This window comes from Oncorhynchus nerka, linkage group LG9b, assembly GCF_034236695.1.
Source record: "Oncorhynchus nerka isolate Pitt River linkage group LG9b, Oner_Uvic_2.0, whole genome shotgun sequence".
NCBI classification, from domain to species: domain Eukaryota; kingdom Metazoa; phylum Chordata; class Actinopteri; order Salmoniformes; family Salmonidae; genus Oncorhynchus; species Oncorhynchus nerka.
The window spans coordinates 43423772-43435724 of record NC_088424.1 but is presented as its reverse complement, the minus strand read 5'-3'; the positions used below and the strand labels follow the sequence as shown (position 1 = coordinate 43435724).

The 11953-nt window shown below is 42.4% G+C and overlaps 1 protein-coding gene across 1 annotated transcript in view; it reads left to right on the top strand.

Moving 5' to 3' along the window:
• The first annotated feature begins 5406 nt into the window (after nt 1-5406).
• LOC115114770 (unconventional myosin-IXb-like) overlaps nt 5407-11953 on the top strand; it is a 130192-nt gene continuing 123645 nt past the window's right edge. The window contains exons 1-2 of the mRNA XM_065013757.1: nt 5407-5700; nt 6263-7123. Of these exons, the coding sequence (XP_064869829.1) occupies nt 6311-7123 (813 nt within the window). The 5' untranslated portion in view covers nt 5407-5700; nt 6263-6310. The remainder of the gene's footprint in view (nt 5701-6262; nt 7124-11953) is intronic.

Below are 11953 nucleotides of genomic sequence, written 5' to 3'. Positions count from 1 at the left end.
ATTTTATTGAATAGTTTGGGGTAGGCCTCGTCTCCGAGGAATGGTCCTCAGAGCCAAGTGCTGATGACAGGTTGTCTTATACTGTGCAGCTGGCATGGAACCAGTTAATGTTATAAACACTACCCTATAAATACCAGGTACACTGACGAGGTAATGTTATAGATACTACCCTATAAATACCAGGTACACTGAGGAGGTAATGTTATATATACTACCCTATAAATACCAGGAATACTGATGAGGTAATGTTATATATACTACCCTATAAATACCAGGAATACTGATGAGGTAATGTTATATATACTACCCTATAAATACCAGGAATACTGATGAGGTAATGTTATATATACTACCCTATAAATACCAGGAATACTGATGAGGTAGTGTTATATATACTACCCTATAAATACCAGGAATACTGACGAGGTAATGTTATATATACTACCCTATAAATACCAGGAATACTGACGAGGTAATGTTATATATACGACCCTATAAATACCAGGAATACTGATGAGGTAATGTTATATATACTACCCTATAAATACCAGGAATACTGATGAGGTAATGTTATATATATACTACCCTATAAATACCAGGAATACTGACGAGGTAATGTTATAGATACTACCCTATAAATACCAGGTACACTGATGAGGTAATGGTATATATACTACCCTATAAATATATATACTACCCTATAAATACCAGGTACACTGATGAGGTAATGTTATATATACTACCCTATAAATACCAGGTACACTGATGAGGTAATGTTATATATACTACCCTATAAATACCAGGTACACTGATGAGGTAATGTTATATATACTACCCTATAAATACCAGGTACACTGATGAGGTAATGTTATAGATACTACCCTATAAATACCAGGTACACTGATGAGGTAATGTTATAGATACTACCCTATAAATACCAGGTACACTGATGAGGTAATGTTATAGACACTACTATCCGTTGAGAGTGGCACAGAGGTCTAAAGCACTGCATCTCAGTGCTAGAGGGGTCACTACAGACCCTGGTTTGATTCCAGGCTGTATCACAACCGGCTGTGATTGGGAGTCCCATAGGGCGGCGCACAATTGGCCCACTGTCGTCGGGGTTAGGATTTGGCCTGGGGTAGGCCATCATTGTAAAATAAGAAGTTGTTCTTAATAACTGACTTGCCCAATAAAATAAAGGATAAAAAATAAATACGTGCTGATGAGGTAATGTTATAGACGCCACCTTATGAAATACCTGCTATGCTGATGAGGTAATGTTATAGACGCCACCTTATGAAATACCTGCTATGCTGATGAGGTAATGTTATAGACGCCACCTTATGAAATACCTGCTATGCTGATGAGGTAATGTTATAGACGCCACCTTATGAAATACCTGCTATGCTGATGAGGTAATGTTATAGACGCCACCTTATGAAATACCTGCTATGCTGATGAGGTAATGTTATAGACGCCACCTTATGAAATACCTGCTATGCTGATGAGGTAATGTTATAGACGCCACCTTATGAAATACCTGCTATGCTGATGAGGTAATGTTATAGACGCCACCTTATAAAATACCTGCTATGCTGATGAGGTAATGTTATAGACGCCACCTTATGAAATACCTGCTATGCTGATGAGGTAATGTTATAGACGCCACCTTATAAAATACCTGCTATGCTGATGAGGTAATGTTATAGACGCCACCTTATGAAATACCTGCTATGCTGATGAGGTAATGTTATAGACGCCACCTTATAAAATACCTGCTATGCTGATGAGGTAATGTTATAGACGCCACCTTATGAAATACCTGCTATGCTGATGAGGTAATGTTATAGACGCCACCTTATGAAATACCTGCTATGCTGATGAGGTAATGTTATAGACGCCACCTTATAAAATACCTGCTATGCTGATGAGGTAATGTTATAGACGCCACCTTATGAAATACCTGCTATGCTGATGAGGTAATGTTATAGACGCCACCTTATGAAATACCTGCTATGCTGATGAGGTAATGTTATAGACACCACCTTATGAAATACCTGCTATGCTGATGAGGTAATGTTATAGACGCCACCTTATGAAATACCTGCTATGCTGATGAGGTAATGTTATAGACGCCACCTTATGAAATACCTGCTATGCTGATGAGGTAATGTTATAGACGCCACCTTATAAAATACCTGCTATGCTGATGAGGTAATGTTATAGACGCCACCTTATAAAATACCTGCTATGCTGATGAGGTAATGTTATAGACGCCACCTTATAAAATACCTGCTATGCTGATGAGGTAATGTTATAGACGCCACCTTATAAAATACCTGCTATGCTAATGAGGTAATGTTATAGACGCCACCTTATAAAATACCTGCTATGCTAATGAGGTAATGTTATAGACGCCGCCTTATAAAATACCTTCTATGCTAATGAGGTAATGTTATAGACACCACCTTATAAAACACCTGCTATGCTGATGAGGTAATGTTATAGACGCCACCTTGGCAAAAACAACATTGTAGAGTGCGCTGACTTGAAGGGGTACGGGAATGTTTGAAGGGGTACGGGACTATAAACAGTTTGGAAACCACTGCTATAGAGGATAAGCAGCCTCTAAAATATACGTAAACAGACCATACATTTCAAAATGTTTGTTTTCTTGGAAAGCTGTGAGTGCTATTATATGATACAATGTCAGTACATGTTGCATTTACAACTGGTCTAAGTCCTTTCGTCAACTGATTTCAGCCAGTGGATTGACTGCATTGTTTGAATGGAATGTTGGCATATTGGCAGTTAATTTAAAAAAATGTATGGAATCATTCCTCTAAGCCTGTCTGCCTAGCTAGCTAACAAATAAACAGTGCAGATACATTCTTCAAATTCATTATTTTACACAGTATCTTATCACAGCTCTGGCAAACCATGGTTGACCAACTCCCTGACCTAAATGGCTGCCCCTTCATCCCATCATAAGAAGGTTCATGTCCATTCTAGTATTCTAATTCTATGGTCATTTTTGTTTGTTTACTATTCTTGTTGGGTCTTCTGGTCCCCACAAGTATAGTAAAACACGTCCACACATCCCCACACACACACAAAATGGATCTGGTTTGTAACCGTCTAGTCTAGGCCTATGAAAAGGAGACAATATGACATCCATCTAGCCTGGAGGATCAAATGACTGTCCAAAAACAAAGCTTCAGGTGGCACTGGTTGGCTGTCAGTTTGCCTTTCACAAATTTCAAAATACAATACCGTTTGGAAAGCACCATCATCACTACAACACTCACCACCTCATAGTGCTGAAAAGATAATACTGATCTGTCAGTAGAAGCTAACATTTGTCCTCAACAGCTTTTGAGTGATTCTGAACGAACAGCACTTTTTTTCCAAAGTACCTTATCTTTACCCCAAAATGGCAAAATGAAAACAGATTAAGACGTTTTTGAAAATGTATTAAAAAAAAAAAAAAAAAACAGAAATACCTTATTTACAGCCAGCTTGGAGGTTGCAAAAAGGTGCCTAAAGGACTCTTAGACCATGATAAACAAGATTCTCTGGTCTGATGACACCAAGATTGAACTCTTTGGCCTGAATGACAAGAGTCACATCTGAAGGAAACCTGGCACCACCCCAACGGTGAAGCATGGTGGTGGCAGCATCATGCTGTGGGGATGTTTTTCAGCTGCAGGGACTGGGAGACTAGTCAGGATTGAGGGAAAGATGAACGGAGCAAAGTACAGAGAGACCCTTGATGAAAACTTGCTCCAGAGCTCTCAGGATCTGAATGTCCTTGAGTGGCCCAGCCAGAGCCAAGACTTAAACCTGATCAAACATCTCTGGAGACCTGAAAATAATTGTGCAGACAATTTGTTTTTTGAAGTAGCTTATCTTGATATATCGGCCTTGACCAGTGAGTAGCCTATGCTTTATCTTCTTCATTTTGGCAAACTCCAAGAGGGCTGTCATGTGCCTTTTACTGAGGAGGGGCAACTGTTTGGCCACTCTACCATAAAGGCCTGATTGGTGGAGAGCTGCAGAGATGGTTGTCCTTCTGGAAGGTTCTCCCATCTCCACAGAGGAAGTCTGGAGCTCTGTCAATGTGACAATCGAGTTCTTGGCCATCTCCCTGATCATGGCCCTTCTCCCCTGATTACTCAGTTTGGCCAGACGGACAACTGTAGGAAGAGTCTTGGTGGTTTTAAACTTCTTCCACTTCAGAATGATGGAGGCCACTGTGTTCTTGGGGATCTTCAATGCTGCAGGAATTTTTTGGTACCCTTTCCCAGATCTGTGATTTTTGCTCTGACATGCTTTGTCAACTGTGGGACCTTATATAGAGGTTTGTGGCTTTCCAAATCATGTCCAATCAATTGAATTGACCAAAGGTGAACTCCAATCAAGTTGTAGAAACATCTCAAGGATGATCAATGGAAACAGGATGCACCTGAGCTCAATTTCGAGTCTCATCGTAAAAAGGTCTGAATACTTATGTAAATAAGGTATTTCAGTTTTTATTTGTAATACAATTGCAAACATTTCTAAAAACCTGTTTTCTCACTTTGTCATTGTGGGGTATTGTGTGTAGATTGATAAAGATTTGTTGTTGTTATTTAATCCATTTTAGAACGAGGCTGTAATGTAACAAAATGTGGTGAAAGGGAAGGGTTCTGAATACTTTCCGACTGCACTGTAATTGCAGCAGTTACCAAGAAAAGATAGTTCCTACCATACCCAACAAATTACAGCAATAGACTAAGGATATTAATTTGACAAAAGGCCCACTTATAACCTCTCTTAAACCAAATACAGAGAACACGCTTAAAAAGACAGATTTAGACTTCCTTTACCCAACTCAAATTTCTCAACAGAATTATATAAAACACGTTTTGCAATTTTTAAATAACTGGTTTAGATTAATAAATAGGTTACAATGATATGCAAAAACAATAAGGATAAAACCATTATTTTTTTATATTTTTTTATTTCACCTTTATTTAACCAGGTAGGCTAGTTGAGAACAAGTTCTCATTTGCAACTGCGACCTGGCCAAGATAAAGCATAGCAGTGTGAACAGACAACACAGAGTTACACATGGAGTAAAATGATTATGAATACGAAAATACGAAAATAAATACATTTCTGAAATTGCATCCTACCTTAATAGCGAGTTGCACACTAGCAGCCGGCATTTGGCGGTTTGTGTGGTATGAAAAAAATACTCTGCTAATGTCTTTTATCGTGTAAATGACATAGATTTGCTTGAAATGGGTTCATAGAATCAACCAATAGGTAGCTAGATCTACGCAAAAAAAACCTCGAAGTTTTCAAGTTACGGAGTTGTCATGAAAGCGGGAGAACGCCCCCGTGAGAAGACGGCGCGTGGACAGCAGATATAGGAAGTTACAATTCGACAAGGACGAGAACAACTTGTCTACCGGTACAAGATTTTCGATTACCATTCAAATTGTATTAAATCTCAAGTGTCTTGCTGCCAACTAAATCTAAATTATTGTTGCTTTTATGTTGATATTTTACATATTTTTTTACTTGTCAGTTGCGTATGTGAATATTAGTTTTTTTGAATCAACTTGTTTTGGAATCCTGGTGGGAAAGAAGCCTTCCTTGTTGTCAACTATAGAGCTGTAGAGCATAGAAATGACCGGACCGTAATGTCAGGTGAGGAATAACATTTGATTAGTATTTATTTTATCACAGGTGTTGAATGTGCTTGGTAACATATTATGTAGGGAATGGGCTTTAGGCAACTCGTGTGAAAGTTGTGAGCTCTGAGAATACTGAAGTTTATTGAATTGTGGACGTGAAACAGAAACATTTGGCATTTTTACCCCCTGTTTTTACAGGCTGAGACAAGACTAGTACGCACTCGCTTCTCTTGGGAACTGGGTTAATTTGTAACTGAGTGTCAACTTTCCCTTTCTCTTCTCTAGACACATTTTCCTGTTAAGCCTCTGCACCTTTATAAAACCCTGAATAGAGTTAGAAAATGTGTCGCATAAATGTGTATATGTCAGCAGAAATAGAATAAAAAGTCATATTCACATAACCCTTTTTATGTTATTATTTAATGTTTTGTAAAAGCTACGATTGTAGAAAGTGTAATGTTTATCTCTGTCTGTCTGTGTCTCTCTCTCTCTTTCCCTTCCCCCCCCTCATTCGTCTCTCTCTCTTTCCCTTTCCCCCCCTCATTCGTCTCTCTCGCTCTCTCTCTCCTGCCCAGTGGTTGCATGCTGATTGGAGGAGGGCAGTGCCAGTGTCAGCCAGCAGGATGAGTGTGTCTGACGGTGTGACGAGAACAACCAGTTTGGACATGGATCAATTACAGCAACGGCAGACCGTCTTTCTCCAGATCTACCCGCGTCTGCCCCAGGACACCGCTGCATGTTGTACCCTCCAGGTCAGCCCTCGGGCCACGGCCGCTACGGTTATCCAGAACGCAGGGGCCACGCTGGGCCTGGACATGACCCGACACTACGCCCTCTTGGAGGTCAGGCAGGATGGAGGGGCTGAGAGGATGCTAAGGCACTCTGAGATTCCCATGGAGAGGGTGTTGCTGTGGCCCCCAGGGGCCCGGAACCAGCATCCCCAGGAGGAGGGGTACTACTTCATCCTGCAAGCCCAAGGAAGTGGAGGAGATCTGGGGTCAGGGACTGGCGGTAGTGAGGTATCTTCATCAGAGGAATATGATGACCTGTGCAGCCTCTCCACCCTGACCGAGGACACTATCCTGGCCGCATTGCGCCAGCGCTTCTACAAACACAACATCTACACGTACGCCAGAGGCATCCTGGTCGCCATTAACCCCTTCAAGTTCCTACCCATCTATAACCCGAAGTATGTCAAAATGTACAACGACCAGCCACTGGGAAAACTGAGCCCTCACATCTTTGCAGTGGCGGATGTGGCGTTCCACACCATGCTGAAGAAGCAGGAGAACCAGTGTGTGGTGATATCAGGGGAGAGCGGATCAGGGAAGACCCAGAGCGCCAACTTCCTGATTCACTGTCTGACGGCGTTGAGCCAGAAGGGCTACAGCAGCGGGGTGGAGAGGACCATATTAGGAGCAGGGCCTGTCCTGGAGGTAAGAGGATAGACAGAGAGAGAGAGAGAGAGAGAGAGAGAGTGTGTGTGTGTGTGTGTAACTGACGGTTATGGATGAAGATCGTCATGAAAATAAAATAACTGTCAAAAGCCGATAATCCTTCCCTAATAGCGGGAGTGTTTACTAATGATAATCCTTCCCTAATAGCGGGAGTGTTTACTAATGATAATCCTTCCCTAATAGCGGGAGTGTTTACTAATGATAATCCTTCCCTAATAGCGGGAGTGTTTACTAATGATAATCCTTCCCTAATAGCGGGAGTGTTTACTAATGATAATCCTTCCCTAATAGCGGGAGTGTTTACTAATGATAATCCTTCCCTAATAGCGGGAGTGTTTACTAATGATAATCCTTCCCTAATAGCGGGAGTGTTTACTAATGATAATCCTTCCCTAATAGCGGGAGTGTTTACTAATGATTATACGCCGTTGTTTTTGCTCACTTATACAGTGCTTAGTCTGTCTATTAAACATTCTACATCTCCTCCTCTTTCCAACTGGCCTTTGATGCAGGAGCTGTTAATATGCTCGCTGTGCGGGGGAGTAGACCGCTATAGGCTACGGCACTAAAGTTTAAAAAAACAAACATTCGTTTGATGTGTGGACTTTTTTGTTTGTTGTTGCTTAAATCTCTTCGCCTCACTTCCTGTTGTGCTGCTGCTGCCTCCTGGAAAGACTGAATATTATCTCTAGTAGCCATGTTAGAGCGGTTGTCATGGTTACCAGGTTAAATGTTTTTTTTTTTTTTTACAAGGAGATAGTAAGTCTGACAATCTTTAAAACATTTTTTTTATATATAGTTTATTCATAAAGATACACTTTTATAGTTTCATAATGCTCGATGACCGCATCTATAAGGCGCTATGAATGTTAATAAAGCAGTATAAGACTTCATCATGAGAAGTGTAACTGATCTCGACTCCAGAGAAGAGACCCTGGCCAGACCCGCAGTAGTTTGAGATTATCTTTGGGTGAAAGATAATCAGATGAGAACTCAGCTGCTATGTGGTAAACCAGGCAACTCTAGAGCAGGCAGGAAGGAGGAAGCCATAGACACACATGAACGAAGAGCTACTGTTTGCACCCAAAAGTGTGGCCTCTGATTTATTTATTTGCAGCTGGATGTGTCAATGAAAAGCTAGAAACAAAAACACTACGTCTACGTCTCAAACTGCACCCTATTCCCTAAATAGTGCACTACTTTTTTTCATAGAGTGCCTTTTGAGACTGTGTTTTCTATACAGCTGTCAGCGTTAGAAAGCAAAACATTCTCTGCCAAACCTGCATTCCATCTGGTGTGGAGGAATACCAAGTGCAAATGCTTGTGTCCTACCCCACCCCACTCCTTCCCAAGAAGCACTCTGTTCCCGCCCTTACCCAAGGTGCATTGTGATCCCTAGATTCTTTCTTTTATCTCTGTGTACAGGTCCAACAGGTTTCTCTCAGGGTTTTTTCCTGTTTCTTACCCAAACAACAGTCCTCTGTTTTCTCTCTCTCTCTGTGTCTCTGTCTCTCTCTGTCTCGCTCTCGCTCTCTCAGTCGTTATGTGACGTTCATTCTCCGTTGGCAGTCAATGCCAGACGCTGAGGCTTGCATAGCTGCAGGAGAAGGGAAGGTCTCTGATTATTTGCGAGACTATTTTTAAAGTGCCGTGGGAAGGAAAGGACACAGGAAATAGTTGTAAATTAGTAAGTTGTGTGAAGTGAATTTCCCTCCTGTGTAACTGAGAGGACAGTGTTAACAACAACATGCAGTGAAACTACTGACCACACTTAGGACTGTGGCGGTCACGAAATTTAGTCAGCCGGTGATTGTCAAGCAAATAACTGTCGGTCTCACGCTAATTGACCATTAATTAACATAAACACATTTAGCATCTCCTGGCTTCCACACACAACCTACCAGCCATTTAAAAAAGAAAAGTTGAATAAATCCATGTAATATAGCCTGGTAGTAGTAATCTATGCACTTAAATAGCGAATGGAGGGCGCTTTTCCCCGTGGTTTATCTTCATGCCAGCCAGGTAGGCTCTACTCCTGTTGTAAATAGAAGCTATGTGTTTAATATTAGCAGAGATGATAAATGCATATAGTAGGCCTAGCCTATAGAAAGCTGATGGGATCCTCTTTTTAAGAGGCCATCGAAACTTTGTTTTCTCCCACATTTGCGTAGCCAATAGAAATGTTGTGCAACATGAGCTCATGGGCTCTCATGAAGTGCTTGATTTAGATGTTCCGTTACATCTGTATTGATGTCAGTGATGACAGGGACAATAGAGTGCTGAGTACCAGGCAGTTAGCAATTTTGGTGGGTTTCTAATAACTATCAGCAGCATCAAGCCTTGTTACTGTGACTAAACGGTCACATGGAGTTTAACTGCCTTTGTGACTCATGACTGCCGGTGTGGTGGGTAATACAGTCACCGTAACAACCCTAACCCACTGTCTATATGATGTAACCTTACAGAGATAGTTGTGCAAATCCAAGCAGATCCTTGATTTTTGGGTCACATTAGCTTGATGTTTTTAAAAATATATTTTTAAAATTGTACCTTTTTTTTTATTTAACTAGGCAAGTCCGTAAAGAACAAATTCTTATTTACAATGACGGCCTGGGAACAGTGGGTTAACTGGTCTAGGAACAGTGGGTTAACTGGTCTAGTGGGTTAACTGCCTTGTTCAGGGGCAGAGCAACAGATTTTTACCTTGTCAGCTCGGGGATTTGAACTTGCAACCTTCCGGTTACTAGTCAAACACTCTAACCACTAGGCTACCTGCCGCCTCTACACTCTAACCACTAGGCTACCTGCCGCCTCTACACTCTAACCACTAGGCTACCTGCCACCTCTACACTCTAACCACCTGCCACCCACTTCTCACAGTGCTCAGGAATAACGGGGAGCCTAGACGATATCAAGTTTTTAATTACATCTTTACTAAAGGACACGTACAAAGCTATATCCTGTGTACTACTTCCTGTCCACCTTCAGGAAGTCAGAAGCACACGAGGTAGTTACTACAGGAACCTCGGTACTGTTTAATGTTTTCAGTTGGTGCCTTTTTTGTCTCTACTCTCTCCGAGTCTAATTAGCCAGTTGCATTACATTATCCATCATCACATGACACACATGACTCATTAATGAGGATGACCGTTGATTAAAACAACTGATATTAAACACTTTTACCATTTTCTCATTGCTCTGACGTCTGCACTGAGAAAGCATCAAGGTCCAGGGCCCGTATTCATGAAGTGCTGATCTAGGATCAGGCCCCGCCTCCTGTCCCATGTAATCTTATTCATTATGATCTAAAAGACTAAACAGATCCTAGATCAGAAATCCTACTCTTAAGACGTTTTATGAAAACAGTACTAGATTCTCTGCAGTGTTTTGGACGAACCTCTGGTGTCCTGATGGACTCCCCATGATGAGAGGTAATGCTATGATGGCGGAGAACTAGACTCCCCCTTCTCTCTATCTGAGAGCAAAAAACGACACTCTTCACATGGTTAGGAGACGTAGGCCTCTTCTGCACTGTTCAACCAATCCAGTAAATGTGGAGGAGTTGAGATGGAGCGTCGCCTTGCTAACATCCAAAAGCTGTTTCCCCTGGAAACAGGAACATCTGGTTGTTGGACTGGGCAGAGACAAGATGTTCTGGTTTTCAAGGGAAATGGCTTGTTGATGTTAACGAGGCGACGCTTTTACGCCTGCCTGACAATTCCTGCTTACCATATATACAACAACTCTCTCTAATTACACTCTCTCTCTCTTTCTCTCTCCTTGTCGATTGTTCTCGCTCTCTCTCTCTCACACATTCACCCTGTCTCTCTCTCTCTCACACACACACGCTCTCTCTCATTCACTCACTCACTCACTCTCTCTCTGTCTGTCTCTCTCTCTCTCTCTCTCTTCACCCTGTCTCTCTCTCTTCACCCTGTCTCTCTCTCTCACTTCGTTCACCCTGTCTCTCTCTCTCTCTCTCACTCACCTCGTTCACCCTGTCTCTCTCTCTCTCTCACACTCATTCACCCGGTCTCTCTCTCTCTCACTCACACTCATTCACCCGGTCTCTCTCTCTCTCACTCACACTCATTCACCCTGTCTCTCTCTCTCTCACTCACACTCATTCGCCCTGTCTCTCTCTCTCTCACTCACACTCGTTCACCCTGTCTCTCTCTCTCTCACTCACACTCGTTCACCCTGTCTCTCTCTCACTCACACACGTTCACCCTGTCTCTCTCTCACTCACACACGTTCACCCTGTCTCTCTCTCACTCACACACGTTCACCCTGTCTCTCTCTCTCTCTCTCACTCACACTCGTTCACCCTGTCTCTCTCTCTCTCTCTCTCACACTCGTTCACCCTGTCTCTCTCTCTCTCTCACTCACACTCGTTCACCCTGTCTCTCTCTCTCTCACTCACACTCGTTCACCCTGTCTCTCTCTCTCTCTCATTCACACTCGTTCACCCTGTCTCTCTCTCTCTCTCATTCACACTCGTTCACCCTGTCTCTCTCTCACTCACACTCGTTCACCCTCTCTCTCTCACTCACACTCGTTCACCCTGTCTCTCTCTCTCTCTCTCTCTCTCTCACTCACACTCGTTCACCCTGTCTCTCTCTCTCTCTCACTCACACTCATTCACCCTGTCTCTCTCTCTCTCACTCACACTCGTTCACCCTGTCTCTCTCTCTCTCTCTCTCACTCACACTCGTTCACCCTGTCTCTCTCTCTCTCTCACTCACACTCATTCACCCTGTCTCTCTCTCTCTCTCTCTCACTCACACTCATTCACCCTGTCTCTCTCTC